This window comes from Dendrobates tinctorius, unplaced genomic scaffold, assembly GCF_039654945.1.
Source record: "Dendrobates tinctorius isolate UK_male_01 unplaced genomic scaffold, ASM3965494v1 ptg000189l, whole genome shotgun sequence".
In the NCBI taxonomy this organism is placed as follows: Eukaryota; Metazoa; Chordata; class Amphibia; order Anura; family Dendrobatidae; genus Dendrobates; species Dendrobates tinctorius.
Window position 1 is genome coordinate 10,217,385 of NW_027361856.1, and position 22,286 is coordinate 10,239,670.

The window sequence follows — 22,286 nt, forward strand, 5'->3', positions numbered from 1 at the left end:
ATGTATGTACACAGTGACTGCACCAGCAGAATAGTGAGTGCAGCTCTGGAGTATAATACAGGATGTAACTCAGGATCACTAATGTATGTACACAGTGACTGCACCAGCAGAATAGTGAGTGCAGCTCTGGAGTATAATACAGGATGCAACTCAGGATCAGTAATGTAATGTACAGTTAGGTCCATATATATTTGGACAGAGACAACATTTTTCTAATTTCGGTTCTAGACATTACCACAATGAATTTTAAACAAAACAATTCAGATGCAGTTGAAGTTCAGACTTTCAGCTTTCATTTGACGGTATCCACATTAAAATTGGATGAAGGGTTTAGGAGTTTCAGCTCCTTAACATGTGCCACCCTGTTTTTAAAGGGACCAAAAGTAATTGGGCAATTGACTCCAAGGCTATTTCATGGACAGGTGTGGGCAATCCCTTCGTTATGTCATTCTCAATTAAGCAGATAAAAGGCCTGGAGTTGATTTGAGATGTCATTCTTGCATTTGGAAGCTTTTGCTGTAAAAGAAACATGCGGTCAAAGGAGCTCTCCATGCAGGTGAAACAAGCCATCCTTAAGCTGCAAAAACAGAAAAAACCCATCCGAGAAATTGCTACAACATTAGGAGTGGCAAAATCTACAGTTTGGTACATCCTGAAAAAGAAAGAAAGCACTGGTGAACTCATCAATGCAAAAAGACCTGGGCGCCCACGGAAGACAACAGTGGTGGATGATCGCAGAATAATCTCCATGGTGAAGAGAAACCCCTTCACAATAGCCAACCAAGTGAACAACACTCTTCAGGAGGTAGGCATATCAATATCCAAATCTACCATAAAAAGAAGACTGCATGAAAGTAAATACAGGGGGTTCACTGCACGGTGCAAGCCACTCATAAGCATCAAGAATCAAAAGGCTAGACTGGACTTTGCTAAAAAAACATCTAAAAAGCCAGCACAGTTCTGGAAGAACATTCTTTGGTCAGATGAAACCAAGATCAACCTCTACCAGAATGATGGAAAGAGAAAAGTATGGCGAAGGCGTGGTACAGCTCATGATCCAAAGCATACCACATCATCTGTAAAACATGGCGGAGGCAGTGTGATGGCTTGGGCATGCATGGCTGCCAGTGGCACTGGGTCACTAGTGTTTATTGATGATGTGACACAGGACAGAAGCAGCCGAATGAATTCTGAGGTATTCAGAGCCATACTGTGTGCTCAGATCCAGCCAAACTGATTGGTCGTCATTTCATACAACAAATGGACAATGACCCAAAACATAAAGCCAAAGCAACCCAGGAGTTTATTAAAGCAAAGAAGTGAAATATTCTTGAATGGCCAAGTCAGTCACCTGATCTCAACCCAATTGAGCATGCATTTCACTTGTTAAAGACTAAACTTCAGACAGAAAGCCCCACAAACAAACAGCAACTGAAAACCACCACAGTGAAGGCCTGGCAGAGCATCAAAAAGGAGGAAACACAGCATCTGGTGATGTCCATGAGTTCAAGACTTCAGGCAGTCATTGCCAACAAAGGGTTTTCAACCAAGTACTAGAAATGAACTTTTTATTTACAATTATTTAATCTGTCCAATTATTTTTGGTCCCTTTAAAATCAGGGTGGCACATGTTAAGGAGCTGAAACTCCTAAACCCTTCATCCAATTTTAACCCCTTTCTGTCATGTGACGTACTATCCCGTCCATGTGCCCTGGGACTTAATTCCCAGGGACGGGATAGTACATCACAGCGATCAGCGGCGCCCACGTGGTGAGCGCCGCTGATTGCGGCCGGGTGTCAGCTGATTATCACAGCTGACACCCGGCACAATGTGTCACGTTAACCTCTTGCACACCGCGATCAAACACAATCGCGGTGTACCGAGGGTTAAAGGGAAGCATCGCCAGGGAGGGGGCTCCCTTCGTGCTTCCCTGAGCCCCCCACAGCAGCGCAATGTGCAGCGCTGCTGCTGGGGGCTCCATCCCTGCAGGTCCCCGAATCCAAGATGGCGACAGGGACCTTCGGGGGCCTGCAGGGAGCTGGCTTCCTCAGTGCCTGCAAAGCGCAGGCACGAGGAAGCCTTCTGTACTGCCTGTGACAGATCGCTGATCAGCGATCTGTCACAGGACAGTGATGTCCCACCTGGGACAATGTAATAAAGTTAAAAAAAAGTGTAAAAATAATTTTAAAAAACATCGCTAAATAAATTTAAAAAAAAATATTCCCTAATAAATTCATTTTTTGGAAATATATATATAAAAAAAAAACAATAAAAGTACACATTTGGTATCGCCGCGTCCGTAACGACCCGCCCTGTAAAACTGTCCCATTAGTTAACCCCTTTAGCGAACCCCTTAAAAAATAAAAAAACGAAGCAAAAAATAATGATTTATTATCATACCGCCGAACAAAAAGTGCAATAACGGGCGATCAAAAGACGCATATAAATATCCATGGTACCGCTGAAAACGTCATCTTGTCCCGCAAAAAAACGAGCCGCCACACAGCATCATCAGCAAAAAAATAAAAAAGTTATAGCTCGCAGAATAAAGCAATGCAAAAATAATTTTGTATATAAAATTGTTTTCATTGCATAAATGCGCCAAAACATAAAAAAACGACCTAAATGAGGTATCACTGTAACCGTACTGACCCAAAGAATTAAAAGGGCTTTATCAATTTTATCGCACGCGGAACGGTGTAAACGCACCCCCCCAAAAGAAATTCATGAAACGCTGGTTTTTGTTCACTCTGCGTCCCAAAAAATGTCTGCGATCAAAAGATGTCACATGCCCACACGATACCAATAAAAACGTCAACTCGTCCCGCAAAAAAACGGAGATTAGACCTACCGGTAATGTTATTTGCAGGAGTCCATCCTGACAGCACCATGGGGGTTGACCTTTCATCCTTACAGGGACAGGAAATACACGAGAGGTTAAAAGGTCCCCTCCCACACCACACTCCAGTGATTTTCTAAGTACCACACCAGTATGGATGCAATTAAAATTTATTGAGATTTAGTACAAGCATATTGACACCAGTACAGATCCTAGGGAGGGAACTACCAGTGCTGTCAGGATGGACTCCTGGAAATAACATTACCGGTAGGTCTAATCTCCGTTTTCCAGGACGTCCTATCCTGACAGCACCATGGGGAATACCAAAGTAGGAATTCGCTTAGGGTGGGACTACTGCTTGTAGCACTCTACGACCGAAGGTCGACTGGCTAGCTGTCAAAGTGTCCAAATATAGTGTCTACAGAAAGTGTTCGGTGTAGACCAGGTGGCGGCCCTGCATATTTGATCTACTGAGGCCCCCGCCCTCTCTGCCCATGATGTCGCTATTGCCCTAGTGGAATGGGCCCTAAGTCCTACCGGTATAGGAAACCCTTCGGCCTCGTACGCCGAGGTGATAATTGTCTTAATCCACCTTGCCAGGGTCTGTGTAGCTGCGCTTTTACCCTTATTTTTACCGCCGTACTGGATAGTTTTGTGTCCTATCGCCAATCCCGGGTGACCTCTAGGTAGCGGATGACTGCACGTCTAACATCCAGAGAATGGAACAGTTTTTCTTTATCATTCTTTGGGTCTGGACAAAATGAGGGTAGGATTATCTCCTGGTTTAGATTTTGCGGAGATGCTACTTTCGGGAGGAACCTCGGGTCTAGCTTGAGCACTATGTGATCCTCAAAGATCTGAATGTAGGGGTTCTGGACTGAGAGGGCCTGGATCTCCCCTAAGCGCTTGGCTGAGGTTATCGCTACCAGAAATACGGTTTTTTGTGTGAGCTTTGCAATGTCTACCTCTGATATTGGCTCATAAGGGGGTCTACACAGAGAGTTGAGGACTAGATTTAGGTCCCACGGGGGGACCGTCTTTCTTAATGTGGGTCTTAACCTCTGGGTGGCTTTGGTAAATTGCGCTATCCATGGATGGGAGGATAGGGAGAAATTGAAGAAAGTACTTAAGGCCGCTATCTGGACCTTGAGTGTGCTCGGGGTTAGGCCCTTATCAAATCCTGCCTGTAGGAAATCTAGGATTTGAGGGATATTGGGCCGAGACAGGTCTTAAGGGGCACTACCACTTTCTGAGCAGAACCTCTTCCAGATCTTACGATATATTGCCCGCGTGACAGGTTTACAGCTGGCCTGTAATGTAGAGATCGCTTGGTCCGAGAGGCCACTGGACTTCAGGATGTCCCTCTCAGGATCCATGCTGCTAGTTGCAAACTTCCTGGGTTTGGGTGTTGAACTGGGCCCTGGGCAAGTAGGTTCGACGATGTTGGTAGATGGAGTGGTCCCTTCTGAGCCATTTTCTTGAGGAGGGGAAACCAACTCCGCCGGGGCCAAAAGGGTACGATTAGCATCACCCGAGCTCCCTCCTCCTGGATCTTCCTGAGAACCCTTGGTATTATGGCGATAGGGGGGAACCCGTATAGTAGTCCCCCTCTCCAGCTCTGGTTCAAGGCGTCGATCTCTGCCGGATGGTCCGCCGGATTGAGGGAGTAGAACCTCTCCAGCTTGGCATTTCTTCTTTTCGCAAAGAGGTCCAGTTGGGGTGTCCCCCAGCGATGGCACAAGTCCATGAAGATCTTTTCTTTTAGCTCCCACTCGGTGGCCCGGACTTCTTGCCTGCTTAAGTAGTCGGCTATATTGTTTTGGGAGCCTTCCAGGTGTATTGCTGACAAGGAGCGGGTGTTGTTTTCTGCCCGGGTGAGGATGCGAGTCGCTAGGTCCTGAAGCTTTCCGTGCCTTGGACCCCCTTGGTGGCGTAGGAAGGCCACTGTGGTCACGTTGTCCGACATGATCTTTATATGCTGGTTCTGTAGGCATGACTTGTTTCTCTTCAGCGTTTCCCAAACTGCTCGTAGTTCTCGGTAGTTTGAGGACTGTAAGCTGATGTTCTTGGGCCATGTTCCTTGCAGGTATCTTCCCTCTAGGTGAGCTCCCCATCCTTCCTTGCTGGCATCCGTGGTGATGGTTACACAAGGAGACAGGATCCAAGGAACCCCCTGGCTGATATTTCTGTGGTTGGTCCACCACTTCAGGGATGATCTTAAAGCTGGAGACGGCCGGAACTTCTTGTCCAGTGAGGACTGTCGTCTGTCCCATCTTGACAGGATCTCCCTCTGCAGGATTCTTGTGTGGGCCTGGCTCCACATAACGCAGGGTATGCATGCGGTTAGGGTGCCCAGAATCTTCATCGCGGTCCTTATCGAAACCTGGTGCTGACCGAGCTGACGAACCTTGTCCATGATGGGCCTTTTCTTCTCTTCGGGTAAGAGTGAGATTCTTCTTCTGGAGTCCAACATGACCCGCAGGAATTTTTTCTGAGAACTGGGCCGAAGATCTGACTTTTCTCTGTTCAGGATCCAACCTAGGCTCTCGAGCCTGGAAATTACTGAAATGAGTTGTTCCTTCAACTCCTCCACTGTACGAGATACCACTAAAAAGTCGTCTAAGTAAGGCACGATGATTATGCCCTCCTGTCTTAAATTTGCCACGACTTCGGCGACCAGTTTCGTAAAAACTCGAGGTGCTGACGCCAAGCCGAACGGAAGGGCCTGGAACTGAAAGTGGTAGTATCTGCCGCCTTTCTTTAGGGCGAAACGTAGGAACCTCTGAGATTGAGGATGGATGGGCACGTGATAATACGCACTTTTTAAGTCTATAGTGCACATGGAAGCGTTCTGGTCTATCAGTGGGATGGCAGTTTTCAGGGATTCCATTCGGAATCTCTTGTACCGAACCCATTGATTTAATGGTTTTAAATTTATGATGGTTCGGCTTTCTCCCGACGGTTTTGTTATCGTGAAGAGAGTTGAATAGTGCCCCTGACCTCTCTCCGCTTCTGGGACGGGAACCACTACCTCGGTCTTTAATAGATCCCCTATGACGGCCCATATAGGATCTATCAGGGCTCTGGAACGGGGTTCTGTGACCACGAATCGTGCAGGGGGGGTTTTTGTAAACTCGAGGGAATAACCCTGGGAGATTGTATTGAGGACCCATGGGTTTTGGGAGATGAGTCGCCAAGCCTCCGCAAAGTGTCTGAGACGCCCCCCTACCGGTATGGCGTCATTGTCTTCTGCTTCTGGAACTTTGCCCGGAACGAGACGGGGGAGCCCTACTTTTCCCCCCCTTTGAATATTCCCAGCGAGGAGATTTCCCCTTCCCTCTATATTCCTGCCTCTGGTAAGGACGGAATCTCTGAAAGGAAGACTGCCTTCTAGGTTTCTCCTCTGGGAACCCTTTTTTGTCGTCAGAGGCACTCTCTAGAATCTTATCTACAGCCGGCCCAAATACTTCCCCCCCCCCCCCCCCGAGAAGGGTATGGAACATAATTTATTCTTAGACTGGTAGTCCCCCGACCAGGTTTTCATCCATATGGCTCGACGGGCCGCGTTGGATAAAGAGTTATTCCTGGCCGCAAATCTTACAGATTCCGCCGAAGCATCCGCCAGAAAACCAGTTGCGATCTTTAACAGGGGAATACTCTCAAGGATATCGCCCCTAGGGGCTTTTTCCTTTAATTGCTGTTCCATCTGGTCGATCCATAGATACATGGACCTAGTGACTGAAGTGGCGGCTATGTTTGCTTTCATCACCGCCGCTGAGGCCTCCCAAGCCCTCTTCAAGAGCACGTCGGCCTTTTTGTCCATGGGTTCTTTGAGACTGGAAGAGTCCTCAAAGGGAATTGAGGTCTTCCTTGACACCTTAGCCACCTGGGAATCGATTTTAGGCACCTCATTCCAAGTGTTGATGTCTTCCGGGTTAAATGGAAGTCGCAGTTTAAAGTCTCGTGGCACAATCAGTCTTTTCTCGGCGTCCTCCCATTCTTCCAGGATCATCGCCTGGATATGGTCATTGACTGGGAAGACCTGACGGACCTTGGCTCTTAGCCCCCCGAACATCGCGTCCTGGATGGATTGCTCCTTCGGGGCTTCCTCGATCTGCATCGTACTCCTCACTGCCCTGAGGAGCTCGTCCGTATTCTCTGATGTGAAGAGGTACTTTTTCCCCGTCTCCAGGGGTTCAGAGGTGATCTCGCCTTCTTCCTCCGAGTCCGTACCCCGTATCTCCTCCTCTGAAGACTGGTCGGACTCCCATCTTGGTCTTTTGGATTGGGACCGGTCGGCCGACTGCGTGGGTAGCCATGCAGAGACGGAGGCCTGGACCTCCTCTCTGACCACTGTGCGCATCTCCGTGAGGAACGTGGCCTGCTCTCCTCTGATGATCCGCAGGGTACAGTCCTCGCATAAGGGTTTCTTCCAAGTGCTCGGCAGCTTGCTGGCACAGATGGGGCATTTGGGCTTGTTTGATCCCCTAGATGCTGCTGCCACCGGGGTCGGCGCCGACTTGTCGGACGTTGGGTCTGGCTCGCTCCTGCGTCTGTGTTCTCCGTCCATGATGTCCGCTGAAGGTGACCAGTCTGTACCGCTGCCCCCGCTCTTATCCTACCTTATCTTGCGCTGGAAACGCTTCTCCTGTCCATGACGCTTCCTTCTGACGACGCAGGCCCAAACCGGAAGTCGTCATACCCAGCGACCGGAAGTGACGCGGCCGCCGGCTCTCTCGGGAGTCGCGTCGGGGGAAGTGCTACATCGTCCCGGAGCGACGCTCCACAGGACCGCAGGCGGGAAACCCCCCTTAGGGGGGTGCCGCGCGCACCGTCCGACCGGAGGAGTTGGTGGTTGGGACCCCGAACCTCCTGGCCCCGGTAAGTTCTGCTGCTCTCCTGCCGCCGCCGTTGCGGCGCTCTCGTGCCTGTCCTTACAGGGACAGGAAAAACACTGGAGTGTGGTGTGGGAGGGGACCTTTTAACCTCTCGTGTATTTCCTGTCCCTGTAAGGATGAAAGGTCAACCCCCATGGTGCTGTCAGGATAGGACGTCCTGGAAATAAGACCTCACATGACTCAGTGGGTCAAAATATGGAAAAATTATAGCTCTCCATATGTGGTGATGCAAAAACTATTTTTACAATAAAAAGTGTCTTTTAGCATGTGACAGCTGCCAAAAATAAAAACCGCCATAAATAGTAAATCAAACCCCCCGTTATCACCCCCTTAGTAAGGGAAAAATAATAAAATTAAGAAAAAATGTATTTATTTCCATTTTCCCATTAGGGTTAGGGCTAGGGTTAAGATTAGGGTTAGGGGTGTGTTGGGGTTAGGGTTGGAGTTATAATTGGGGGGTTTCCACTGTTTGGGCACATCAGGGGGTCTCCAAATACAACATGGCGTCTGATCTCAATTCCAGCCAATTCTGCGTTGAAAAAGTCAAATGGTGCTCCTTCCCTTCCAAGCTCTGCCATGTGCCCAAACAGTGTTTTACCCCCACAAATAGGGTATCAGCCTACTCAGGACAAATTGCAAAACAACTTTTGGGGTCCAATTTCTCCTGTTACCCTTAGAAAAATAAAAAATTGGGGGCAAAAATATCATTTTTGTGGAAAAAAATGATTTTTTTTATTTTCACGCCCGGGCGTTATAAACTTCTGTGAAGCACTTGGGGGTTCAAAGTGCTCACCACACATCTAGATAAGTTCCGTGGGGGGTCTAGTTTCCAAAATTGGGTCACTTGTGGGGAGTTTCAACAGTTTAGGCACATCAGAAGCTCTCCAAACGCGACATGACACCCGCAGACCATTCCATCAAAGTCTGCATTCCAAAACGTCACTACTTCCCTTCCGAGCCCCGACGTGTGCCCAAACAGTAGCTTTCTCCCACATATCAGGTATCAGCGTACTCAAGACAAACTGGACAACAACTTTTGGGGTCCAATTTCTCCTGTTACCCTTGGGAAAATAAAAAAAATTGAGGACTAAAAGATCAAGTTTGTGGAAAAAATACGAATTTTTTTATTTTCACGCACGGGCGTTATAAACTTCTGTGAAGCACTGGGGGGTTCAAAGTGCTCACCACACATCTAGATAAGTTCCTTAGGGGGTCTAGTTTCCAAAATGGTGTCATTTGTGGGGGGTTTTCACTGTTTTGGTACATCAAGGGCTTTCCAAACGCAACATGGTGTCCGATCTCAATTCCAGCGAAAAACGTCAAATGGCGCTGCTTCCCTTCCGAGCTCTGCCATGCGCCCAAATAGTGGTCTACCCCCACATGTGGGGTATCAGCGTACTCAGGACAAATTGCAAAATAACTTTTAGGGTCCTGTTACCCTTGGAAAAATAAGAATTGAGGGTGAAAAGATCATTTTTGTGGAAAAAATATGATTTTTTAATAGTTTCCAAAATGGTGTCATTTGTGGGGGGTTTTCACTGTTTTGGTACATCAAGGGTTTTCCAAAGGCGACATGGTGTCCGATCTCAATTCCAGCCAAAAACGTCAAACGGCGCTGCTTCCCTTCTGAGCTCTGCCATGCGCCGAAACAGTGGTTTCCCCCCCACATATCAGGTATCAGCGTACTCAGGACAAATTGCACAATAATTTTTGCAGTCCAACTTCTCCTGTTACCCTTGGTAAAATAAAAAAAATTGAACCTGAAGTATTTTTTTTTGTGAAAAAAAGTTAAATGTTCATTTTTTTTTTTAAATATTCAAAAAATTCCTGTGAAGCACCTGAAGGGTTAATAAACTTCTTGAATGTGGTTTTGAGCACCTTGAGTGGTGCAGTTTTTAGAATGGTGTCATTTTTGGGTATTTTCTATCATATAGACGCCTCAAAGTGGCTTCAAATGTGATGTGGTCCGTAAAAATAAAATGGTGTTGCAAAAATGAGAAATCGCTGGTCAACTCTTAACCCTTATAACTTCCTAACAAAAAAAAATTTTGGTTCCAATATAGTGCTGATGTAAAGTAAACATGTGGGAAATGTTAGTTATCAAGTTTTTTGTGTGCCGAATCTCTGTGATTTAAGGGCATAAAAATTCAAAGTTGGAAAATTGCGAAATTTTCAACATTTTCGCCAAATTTCCGTTTTTTTCACAAATAAATGCAAGTTATTTGAATGAAATTTTACCACTAGCATGAAGTACAATATGTCACAAGAAAACAGTGTCAGAATCACCGGGATCCATGGAAGCGTTTCAGAGTTATTACCTCATAAAGGGACAGTGGTCAGAATTATAAAAATTGGCCGGGCATTAACATGCAAACCACCCTTGGGGGTTAAGGGGTTAATGTGGATACCCTCAAATGAAAGCTGAAAGTCTGAACTTCAACTGCATCTGAATTGATTTGTTTAAAATTCATTGTGGTAATGTCTAGAACCATAATTAGAACAATGTTGTCTGTCCAAATATATATGGACCTAACTGTATGTACACAGTGACTGCACCAACAGAATAGTGAGAGCAGCTCTGGAGTATAATACAGGATGTAACTCAGGATCAGTAATGTAATGTATGTACACAGTGACTGCACCAACAGAATAGTGAGAGCAGCTCTGGAGTATAATACAGGATGTAACTCAGGATCAGTAATGTAATGCATGTATACGATGACTGCACCAGCAGAATATTGAATGCAGCTCTGAGGAATAATACAGGATGTAACTCAGGATCAGTACAGGATGAGTAATGTAATGTATGTACACAGTGACTACACCAGCAGAATAGTGAGTACAGCTCTGGAGTATAATACAGGATGTAACTCAGGATCAGTAATGTATGTACACAGTGACTACACCAGCAGAATAGTGAGTGCAGTTCTGGAGTATAATACAGGATGTAACTCAGGATCAGTAATGTAATGTATGTACACAGTGACTACACCAGCAGAATAGTGAGTGCAAGCTCTGGAGTATAATACAGGATGTAACTCAGGATCAGTACAGGATGAGTAATGTATGTACACAGTGACTGCACCGGCAGAACAGTGAGTGCAGCTCTGGAGTATAAAACAGGATGTAACTCAGGATCAGTATTGTATGTACACAGTGACTACACCAGCAGAATAATGAGTTCAGCTCTGGTGTATAATACAGGATTACAGTTTAGGACATCTCACCACTTTGGCCCAGTATGGCAGCAGGATACGGTTATCATCTACAATCATGATATGGACATCTTTGTGAGAGCTGTTGGTAAATGCTGGGCCCAGATCCAAGGCAATGAAGTCCCTCATAAGTTCGGGCGTGAACCCTAAGCTTTGGAAGGGGTAGTCACTGATCATCCCTGCTGTCGGCTCATTCTCCACCGTCACCGCCCAGAACGTCACGTTATGCTTGGCGTATTCATCCAGGAACCTAGAAGAGAGGACGCAGTCGGTGCTCGGCGTCTCTGCTCAGCACCTGGAGGAGGGGCCAGCGTCCCCACTCACCTGATGAAGTACTGTGCCCAGGTCTTGTAGTACCGCTCTCCGGGTGATCCTTTTAAGGTGCCTTTGCCTGTGAACTTCCCATTGGTCTTCATCCATGCTGGCGCTGTCCAGGGACTCGCAAACAAGGATATGGGTTGGCGGGACAAGGCCTGGGCTTTCTGGATCACTGGTATCTGTGTGCACATATGTGTAAATATGATGACAAGGAACAGAGGCACCCACGCTGTCACCTCTAACCTTTAGCTTCATGTCCTCCTCCTGTAAACTGAATGTGTCCAGCGCGAAGTCGCCATCACTGTCCAGGTAAGTGTAAACCCGTGTGGAGAAGTCACAGCTGGCCATGGGCACCCGCAACACGTTGTACCCGATCCCTGTGTAATGACACTCATTATACCGACACACACAATACTTCGCCCTTCTGCAGCATCATTACCTTCCTCCGAGAAGTACGCGCTCAGCAGTTTGTCCTGGGTCCCCGCACTCAGTGCCAGGATGTTCATGGCGGCTGAGTCCGTCACCGCGCCACCAAAACCCTTGATGACCTGGAAGCGCTCCTTGTCTTGGAGGGTAAGGGTGAGACCTGTGGGGAGAGACTGTTATCTCGCTGCAGTACCCCTTGTATGGGGTAGGACAGTCATCTCTTACCAGGCCGCAAAGTCTTCAGTATAGTGCCCCCGCTCTCCTGCAAACGCTTCCCAGACCTGCTGGTCTCGTACACAGAGAAATCCCCCAGCTTCGGCAGCAACACGGGCCCCAGACTGTCACAGTACGTGGCATTACAGGTACAAACCACCGAGCTCTGCCCAAAGCTCTGCGGCGAACATGGGCGAGACCCTGAAAGCAGAGCAAAGTCATCCAGAGAAAAGGCAGGATACCCCACACTACGACCACAGCTGCTCAGCTATAGACCCTTACACCACGACCACAGCTGCTCAGTTACAGCCTCCCACATCACAGGAACCACTGCTCAGCAACAGCCAGACCCCCAGCCAGTCACCTGAAGCCCCCGCACTATAGTGACAGCCAGACCCTCAGTCACCAGCAGCCCCACCACACTATAGTGACAGCCAGATCCCCAGTCACCTGCAGCCTCGCACTATAGTGAGAGCCAGACACACAGTCACCTGCAGCCCTCAGCCCCCGCAGTATAGACAGCCAGATCCCCAGTCACCTGCAGCACCGCACTATAGTGAGAGCCAGACCCCCAGTCACCTGCAGCCCCGCACTATAGTGGGAGCCAGACCCCCAGTCACCTGCAGCCCCCGCAGTATAGAGACAGCCAGCCCCCGTCATCTGCAGCCCCCGCACTATAGCGACAGCCAGACCCCCAGTCACCTGCAGCCCCCGCACTAGTGAGAGCCAGACCCCCAGTCACCTGCAGCCCCCGCAGTATAGACAGCCAGATCCCCAGTCACCTGCAGCCCCGCACTATAGTGAGAGCCAGACCCCCAGTCACCTGCAGCCCCGCACTATAGTGGGAGCCAGACCCCCAGTCACCTGCAGCCCCCGCAGTATAGAGACAGCCAGCCCCCGTCATCTGCAGCCCCCGCACTATAGCGACAGCCAGACCCCCAGTCACCTGCAGCCCCCGCACTAGTGAGAGCCAGACCCCCAGTCACCTGCATCCCCGCACTATAGTGAGAGCCAGACCCCCAGTCACCTGCAGCCCCCGCAGTATATTGACAGCCAGCCCCCGTCACCGGTAGCCCCCGCACTATAGCGACAGCCAGACCCCCAGTCACCTGCAGCCCCCGCACTAGTGACAGCCAGACCCCCAGTCACGTGCAGCCCCAGCACTATAGTGACAGCCAGACCCCGTCACCTGCAACCCCCACACTATAGTGACAGCTAGACCCCCAATCACCTGCAGCACCCCACAGCATAGTGACAGCCAGACCCTCAGTCACCAGCAGCCCCCCCACACTATAGTGACAGCCAGATCCCCAGTCACCTGCAGCCCCGCACTATAGTGAGAGCCAGACCCCCAGTCACCTGCAGCCCCCGCAGTATAGAGAAAGCCATCCCCCCGTCACCTACAGCCCCCCTGCAGTATAGTGACAGCCAGACCCCCAGTCACCTGCAGCCCCCCTGCAGTATAGTGACAGCCAGACCCCAGTCACCAGCAGCCCACCCGCAGCATAGTGCCAGCCAGACCCCCAGTCACCTGCAGCCCCCACAGTATAGTGCCAGCCAGACGCCCAGTCACCTGCAGCCCCCGCAGTATAGACAGCCAGATCCCCAGCCACCTGCAGCCCCGCACTATAGTGAGAGCCAGACCCCCAGTCACCTGCAGCCCCACACTATAGTGAGAGCCAGACCCCCAGTCACCTGCAGCCCCCGCAGTATAGAGACAGCCAGCCCCAGTCACCTGTAGCCCCCGCACTATAGCGACAGCCAGACCCCCAGTCACCTGCAGCCCCCGCACTAGTGACAGCCAGACCCCCAGTCACGTGCAGCCCCAGCACTATAGTGACAGCCAGACCCCCAGTCACCTGCAACCCCCACACTATAGTGACAGCTAGACCCGCAATCACCTGCAGCACCCAGCAGCATAGTGACAGCCAGACCCTAAGTCACCAGCAGCCCCCCCGCACTATAGTGACAGCCAGATCCCCAGTCACCTGCAGCCCCGCACTATAGTGAGAGCCAGACCCCCAGTCACCTGCAGCCCCCGCAGTATAGAGAAAGCCATCCCCCCATCACCTACAGCCCCCCCGCAGTATAGTGACAGCCAGACCCCCAGTCACCTGCAGCCCCCCTGCAGTATAGTGACAGCCAGACCCCAGTCACCAGCAGCCCACCCGCAGCATGGTGCCAGCCAGACCCCCAGTCACCTGCAGCCCCCGCAGTATAGTGACAGCCAGACCCCCAGTCACCTGCAGCCCCCGCAGTATAGTGACAGCCAGACCCCTAGTCACCTGCAGCATCCCCGCAGTACAGTGCCAGCCAGACCCCCGGTCACCTGCAGCCCCCGCAGTATAGTGCCAGCCAGACCCCAGTCACCTGCAGCCCCCGCAGTATAGTGCCAGCCAGACCGCAGTCACCTGCAGCCCCCGCAGTATAGTGCCAGCCAGACCCCCAGTCACCTGCAGCCCCCGCAGTATAGTGCCAGCCAGACCCCCAGTCACCTGCAGCCCCACAGTACAGTGACAGCCAGACCCCAGTCACCTGCAGCCCCCCCGCACTATAGTGACAGCCAGACCCCCAGTCACCTGCAGCCCCCATAGTATAGTGACAGCAGACCCCCAGCCAGTCACCTCCAGCCCCCACAGTATAGTGACAGCCAGACCGCAGTCACCTGCAGCCCCCATAGTATAGTGACAGCAGACCCTCAGTCACCTGCAGCCCCTGCAGCATAGTGCCAGCCAGACCCCCAGTCACCTGCAGCCCCTGCAGCATAGTGCCAGCCAGACCCCCAGTCACCTGCAGCCCCTGCAGCATAGTGCCAGCCAGACCCCCAGTCACCTGCAGCCCCACAGTATAGTGACAGCCAGACCCCCAGTCACCTGCAGCCCCAGCAGTATAGAGAAAGCCATCCCCCCGTCACCTGCAGCCCCCTGCAGTATAGTGAGAGCCAGACCCCCAGTCACCTGCAGCCCCCGCAGTATAGAGAAAGCCATCCCCCCGTCACCTACAGCCCCCCCGCAGTATAGTGACAGCCAGACCCCCAGTCACCTGCAGCCCCCCTGCAGTATAGTGACAGCAGACCCCCAGTCACCTGCAGCCCCCGCAGTATAGTGCCAGCCAGACCCCCAGTCACCTGCAGCCCCCGCAGTATAGTGCCAGCCAGACCCCAGTCACCTGCAGCCCCACAGTACAGTGACAGCCAGACCCCAGTCACCTGCAGCCCCCATAGTATAGTGACAGCAGACCCCCAGCCAGTCACCTCCAGCCCCCACAGTATAGTGACAGCCAGACCGCAGTCACCTGCAGCCCCCATAGTATAGTGACAGCAGACCCTCAGTCACCTGCAGCATAGTGCCAGCCAGACCCCCAGTCACCTGCAGCATAGTGCCAGCCAGACCCCCAGTCACCTGCAGCCCCTGCAGCATAGTGCCAGCCAGACCCCCAGTCACCTGCAGCCCCACAGTATAGTGACAGCCAGACCCCCAGTCACCTGCAGCCCCCGCAGTATAGAGAAAGCCATCCCCCCGTCACCTGCAGCCCCCGCAGTACAGTGACAGCCAGACCCCAGTCACCTGCAGCCACCGCAGTATAAAGCCATCCCCCCGTCACCTGCAGCCCCACAGTACAGTGCCAGCCAGATCCCCAGTCACCTGCAGCCCCGCAGTATAGTGCCAGCCAGACCCCCAGTCACCTGCAGCCCCACAGTACAGTGACAGCCAGACCCCAGTCACCTGCAGCCCCACAGTATAGTGACAGCCAGACCCCCAGTCACCTAGCGCCACCGCAGTATAGAGAAAGCCATCCCCCCGTCACCTGCAGCCCCACAGTACAGTGACAGCCAGACCCCAGTCACCTGCAGCCCCACAGTATAGTGACAGCCAGACCCCAGTCACCTGCAGCCCCCCATAGTATAGTGACAGCAGACCCCCAGTCACCTGCAGCCCCCATAGTATAGTGACAGCCAGACCCCCAGTCACCTGCAGCCCCACAGTACAGTGACAGCCAGACCCCAGTCACCTGCAGCCCCCATAGTATAGTGACAGCAGACCCCCAGCCAGTCACCTCCAGCCCCCACAGTATAGTGACAGCCAGACCCCCAGTCACCAGCAGCCCCCGCAGTACAGTGACAGCCAGACCCCCAGTCACCTGCAGCCCCCGCAGTATAGTGGCAGCCAGACCCCCAGTCACCTGCAGCCCCACAGTATAGTGACAGCCAGACCCCCAGTCACCTGCAGCCCCGCAGTACAGTGACAGCCAGACCCCCAGTCACCTGCAGCCCCCGCAGTATAGTGACAGCCAGACCCCCAGTCACCTGCAGCCCCCGCAGTACAGTGACAGCAGACCCCCAGTCACCTGCAGCCCCTGCAGCATAGTGCCAGCCAGACCCCCAGTCACCTGCAGCCCCACAGTATAGTGACAGCCAGACCCCCAGTCACCTGCAGCCCCACAGTATAGTGACAGCCAGACCGCAGTCACCTGCAGCCCCCGCAGTATAGTGACAGCAGACCCCCAGTCACCTGCAGCCCCCGCAGTATAGTGCCAGCCAGACCCCAGTCACCTGCAGCCCCCGCAGTATAGTGCCAGCCAGACCCCAGTCACCTGCAGCCCCACAGTACAGTGACAGCCAGACCCCCAGTCACCTGCAGCCCCCATAGTATAGTGACAGCAGACCCCCAGCCAGTCACCTCCAGCCCCCACAGTATAGTGACAGCCAGACCGCAGTCACCTGCAGCCCCCATAGTATAGTGACAGCAGACCCTCAGTCACCTGCAGCCCCTGCAGCATAGTGCCAGCCAGACCCCCAGTCACCTGCAGCCCCTGCAGCATAGTGCCAGCCAGACCCCCAGTCACCTGCAGCCCCTGCAGCATAGTGCCAGCCAGACCCCCAGTCACCTGCAGCCCCACAGTATATTGACAGCCAGACCCCCAGTCACCTGCAGCCCCCGCAGTATAGAGAAAGCCATCCCCCCGTCACCTGCAGCCCCTGCAGTATAGTGACAGCCAGACCCCCAGTCACCTGCAGCCACCGCAGTATAGAGAAAGCCATCCCACCGTCACCTGCAGCCCCACAGTATAGTGACAGCCAGACCCCAGTCACCTGCAGCCCCCATAGTATAGTGACAGCAGACCCCCAGTCACCTGCAGCCCCCATAGTATAGTGACAGCCAGACCCCCAGTCACCTGCAGCCCCACAGTACAGTGACAGCCAGACCCCAGTCACCTGCAGCCCCCATAGTATAGTGACAGCAGACCCCCAGTCAGTCACCTCCAGCCCCCACAGTATAGTGACAGCCAGACCCCCAGTCACCAGCAGCCCCCGCAGTACAGTGACAGCCAGACCCCCAGTCACCTGCAGCCCCTGCAGCATAGTGCCAGCCAGACCCCCAGTCACCTGCAGCCCCGCAGTACAGTGACAGCCAGACCCCCAGTCACCTGCAGCCCCCGCAGTATAGTGACAGCCAGACCCCCAGTCACCTGCAGCCCCCGCAGTATAGTGACAGCCAGACCCCCAGTCACCTGCAGCCCCCGCAGTATAGTGACAGCCAGACCCCCAGTCACCTGCAGCCCCTGCAGCATAGTGCCAGCCAGACCCCCAGTCACCTGCAGCCCCACAGTATAGTGACAGCCAGACCCCCAGTCACCTGCAGCCCCCGCAGTACAGTGACAGCCAGACCCCTACTCACCTGCAGCCCCAGCAGTACAGTGACAGCCAGACCCCTAGTCACCTGCAACCCCTGCAGCATAGTGCCAGCCAGACCCCCAGTCACCTGCAGCCCCTGCAGCATAGTGCCAGCCAGACCCCCAGTCACCTGCAGCCCCCGCAGTATAGAGAAAGCCATCCCCCCTTCACCTGCAGCCCCCGCAGTATAGTGACAGCCAGACCCCCAGTCACCTGCAGCCCCCGCAGTATAGAGAAAGCCATCCCCCCGTCACCTGCAACCCCACAGTACAGTGCCAGCCAGATCCCCAGTCACCTGCAGCCCCGCAGTATAGTGCCAGCCAGACCCCCAGTCACCTGCAGCCCCACAGTACAGTGACAGCCAGACCCCAGTCACCTGCAGCCCCACAGTATAGTGACAGCCAGACCCCCAGTCACCTGCAGCCCCCGCAGTATAGAGAAAGCCATCCCCCCGTCACCTGCAGCCCCCGCAGTACAGTGACAGCCAGACCCCCAGTCACCTGCAGCCACCGCAGTATAGAGAAAGCCATCCCCCCGTCACCTGCAGCCCCACAGTACAGTGCCAGCCAGATCCCCAGTCACCTGCAGCCCCGCAGTATAGTGCCAGCCAGACCCCCAGTCACCTGCAGCCCCACAGTACAGTGACAGCCAGACCCCAGTCACCTGCAGCCCCACAGTATAGTGACAGCCAGACCCCCAGTCACCTGCAGCCACCGCAGTATAGAGAAAGCCATCCCCCCGTCACCTGCAGCCCCACAGTACAGTGACAGCCAGACCCCAGTCACCTGCAGCCCCACAGTATAGTGACAGCCAGACCCCAGTCACCTGCAGCCCCCCATAGTATAGTGACAGCAGACCCCCAGTCACCTGCAGCCCCCATAGTAGTGACAGCCAGACCCCCACTCACCTGCAGCCCCACAGCACAGTGACAGCCAGACCCCAGTCACCTGCAGCCCCCATAGTAAAGTGACAGCAGACCCCCAGCCAGTCACCTCCAGCCCCCACAGTATAGTGACAGCCAGACCTCCAGTCACCAGCAGCCCCCGCAGTACAGTGACAGCCAGACCCCCAGTCACCTGCAGCCCCCGCAGTATAGTGGCAGCCAGACCCCCAGTCACCTGCAGCCCCGCAGTACAGTGACAGCCAGACCCCCAGTCACCTGCAGCCCCCGCAGTATAGTGACAGCCAGACCCCCAGTCACCTGCAGCCTCCGCAGTACAGTGACAGCAGACCCCCAGTCACCTGCAGCCACTGCAGCATAGTGCCAGCCAGACCCCCAGTCACCTGCAGCCCCACAGTATAGTGACAGCCAGACCCCCAGTCACCTGCAGCCCCACAGTATAGTGACAGCCAGACCGCAGTCACCTGCAGCCCCCGCAGTATAGTGCCAGCCAGACCCCCAGTCACCTGCAGCCCCTGCAGCATAGTGCCAGCCAGACCCCCAGTCACCTGCAGCCCCTGCAGCATAGTGCCAGCCAGACCCCCAGTCACCTGCAGCCCCACAGTATAGTGACAGCCAGACCCCCAGTCACCTGCAGCCCCCGCAGTATAGAGAAAGCCATCCCCCCGTCACCTGCAGCTCCGCAGTATAGTGACAGCCAGACCCCCAGTCACCTGCAGCCACCGCAGTATAGAGAAAGCCATCCCCCCGTCACCTGCAGCCCCACAGTACAGTGCCAGCCAGATCCCCAGTCACCTGCAGCCCCGCAGTATAGTGCCAGCCAGACCCCCAGTCACCTGCAGCCCCACAGTACAGTGACAGCCAGACCCCAGTCACCTGCAGCCCCACAGTATAGTGACAGCCAGACCCCCAGTCACCTGCAGCCACCGCAGTATAAAGCCATCCCCCCGTCACCTGCAGCCCCACAGTATAGTGACAGCCAGACCCCCAGTCACCTGCAGCCCCCATAGTATAGTGACAGCAGACCCCCAGTCACCTGCAGCCCCCATAGTATAGTGACAGCAGACCCCCAGTCACCTGCAGCCCCCATAGTATAGTGACAGCCAGACCCCCAGTCACCTGCAGCCCCACAGTACAGTGACAGCCAGACCCCAGTCACCTGCAGCCCCCATAGTATAGTGACAGCAGACCCCCAGTCACCTGCAGCCCCACAGTACAGTGACAGCCAGACCCCAGTCACCTGCAGCCCCCATAGTATAGTGACAGCAGACCCCCAGTCAGTCACCTCCAGCCCCCACAGTATAGTGACAGCCAGACCCCCAGTCACCAGCAGCCCCCGCAGTACAGTGACAGCCAGACCCCCAGTCACCTGCAGCCCCTGCAGCATAGTGCCAGCCAGACCCCCAGTCACCTGCAGCCCCGCAGTACAGTGACAGCCAGACCCCCAGTCACCTGCAGCCCCCGCAGTATAGTGACAGCCAGACCCCCAGTCACCTGCAGCCCCCGCAGTATAGTGACAGCCAGACCGCAGTCACCTGCAGCCCCCGCAGTATAGTGCCAGCCAGACCCCCAGTCACCTGCAGCCCCTGCAGCATAGTGCCAGCCAGACCCCCAGTCACCTGCAGCCCCGCAGTACAGTGACAGCCAGACCCCCAGTCACCTGCAGCCCCCGCAGTATAGTGACAGCCAGACCCCCAGTCACCTGCAGCCCCCGCAGTATAGTGACAGCCAGACCCCCAGTCACCTGCAGCCCCCGCAGTACAGTGACAGCCAGACCCCCAGTCACCTGCAGCCCCTGCAGTACAGTGACAGCCAGACCCCCAGTCACCTGCAGCCCCTGCAGCATAGTGCCAGCCAGACCCCCAGTCACCTGCAGCCCCGCAGTACAGTGACAGCCAGACCCCCAGTCACCTGCAGCCCCTGCAGTACAGTGACAGCCAGACCCCCAGTCACCTGCAGCCCCTGCAGCATAGTGCCAGCCAGACCCCCAGTCACCTGCAGCCCCGCAGTACAGTGACAGCCAGACCCCCAGTCACCTGCAGCCCCCGCAGTATAGTGACAGCCAGACCCCCAGTCACCTGCAGCCCCCGCAGTATAGTGACAGCCAGACCCCCAGTCACCTGCAGCCCCCGCAGTACAGTGACAGCCAGACCCCCAGTCACCTGCAGCCCCTGCAGTACAGTGACAGCCAGACCCCCAGTCACCTGCAGCCCCTGCAGTACAGTGACAGCCAGACCCCCAGTCACCTGCAGCCCCCGCAGTATAGTGACAGCCAGACCGCAGTCACCTGCAGCCCCCGCAGTATAGTGACAGCCAGACCCCCAGTCACCTGCAGCCCCTGCAGCATAGTGCCAGCCAGACCCCCAGTCACCTGCAGCCCCGCAGTACAGTGACAGCCAGACCCCCAGTCACCTGCAGCCCCCGCAGTATAGTGACAGCCAGACCCCCAGTCACCTGCAGCCCCCGCAGTATAGTGACAGCCAGACCCCCAGTCACCTGCAGCCCCCGCAGTACAGTGACAGCCAGACCCCCAGTCACCTGCAGCCCCTGCAGTACAGTGACAGCCAGACCCCCAGTCACCTGCAGCCCCTGCAGCATAGTGCCAGCCAGACCCCCAGTCACCTGCAGCCCCGCAGTACAGTGACAGCCAGACCCCCAGTCACCTGCAGCCCCTGCAGTACAGTGACAGCCAGACCCCCAGTCACCTGCAGCCCCTGCAGCATAGTGCCAGCCAGACCCCCAGTCACCTGCAGCCCCGCAGTACAGTGACAGCCAGACCCCCAGTCACCTGCAGCCCCCGCAGTATAGTGACAGCCAGACCCCCAGTCACCTGCAGCCCCCGCAGTATAGTGACAGCCAGACCCCCAGTCACCTGCAGCCCCCGCAGTACAGTGACAGCCAGACCCCCAGTCACCTGCAGCCCCTGCAGTACAGTGCCAGCCAGACCCCCAGTCACCTGCAGCCCCACAGTATAGTGACAGCCAGACCCCCAGTCACCTGCAGCCCCCGCAGTACAGTGACAGCCAGACCCCCAGTCACCTGCAGCCCCCGCAGTACAGTGACAGCCAGACCCCCAGTCACCTGCAGCCCCCCGCAGTACGACCCCCACCAGGACGAGCAGTCTTAGCATGATGAATTCTCAGTGTTTGCAATCCACCAGTCACCACTTCCTGATCACGTGACAAAGCTGTAGATCACGTGACCCAGTGTGTGTCCTGCCCTTGCCGTGTGGGCGGAGTCAGGACACGCCGTCATCTGGTAGATATGTTAATAATGCCCGGGAGACAGAAGACAAGAAGCCGTGAGTCTCCGCTGCCTCCATCTAATGGGGTGTACTTACTTATGTGGGGCGACAGGACAAATGCTCAGAGTAAGAATGACTAATACAAGAGGTGTCCCAGCGGCTGAGCCCGATCACAGTGTGAGGGATAGGAAGACACGGCTAATCAGAAGGAATATCCCATAGAAGACACATGACCTTGTGACCCGAGGTCAGAGGGGAAGGCGGCTATGGAGGTCTCACCGGCTTCTCATACCTTGTGGGGGTCGCGGCACAGATCCCAATCAGTATGAGCTTACCCATGTTCCCCACCAGCCGCCGCTCTGTCCTCCAGAATCAGTGACCCCACATCTCCTCTGGCCTGATGGTGAGACCAGAGGAGGCTCCAGAGCTTCTATTTGTCACCATCTTTTTATGTTTGTCATTTAAAGGCCTCATCCCCCTGGTGACACCGCGCCCGACGGCGCTCTCACCAGGCACTCTACTCTCTGCCTGGGAAGTACTGGGACCTAAGAGGCCCC

The 22,286-nt window shown here is 54.3% G+C and overlaps 1 protein-coding gene across 2 annotated transcripts in view; it reads right to left on the minus strand.

Moving 5' to 3' along the window:
- GBA1 (glucosylceramidase beta 1) overlaps positions 1–21,724 on the minus strand; it is a 37,505-nt gene extending 15,781 nt beyond the window's left edge. The window contains exons 1-6 of one of the 2 annotated variants that reach the window (XM_073552374.1): positions 21,567–21,724; positions 11,923–12,111; positions 11,711–11,857; positions 11,515–11,648; positions 11,278–11,450; positions 10,966–11,203 (exon numbers count right to left, since the gene is read on the minus strand). In XM_073552374.1, the coding sequence (XP_073408475.1) occupies positions 10,966–11,203; positions 11,278–11,450; positions 11,515–11,648; positions 11,711–11,857; positions 11,923–12,111; positions 21,567–21,615 (930 nt within the window). In that variant the 5' untranslated portion in view covers positions 21,616–21,724. Of the gene's footprint in view, positions 1–10,965; positions 11,204–11,277; positions 11,451–11,514; positions 11,649–11,710; positions 11,858–11,922; positions 12,112–21,524 lie in introns of both variants that reach the window. The other variant, XM_073552373.1, reaches the window with a different exon arrangement.
- Between the last annotated feature and the right edge of the window lie 562 nt (positions 21,725–22,286).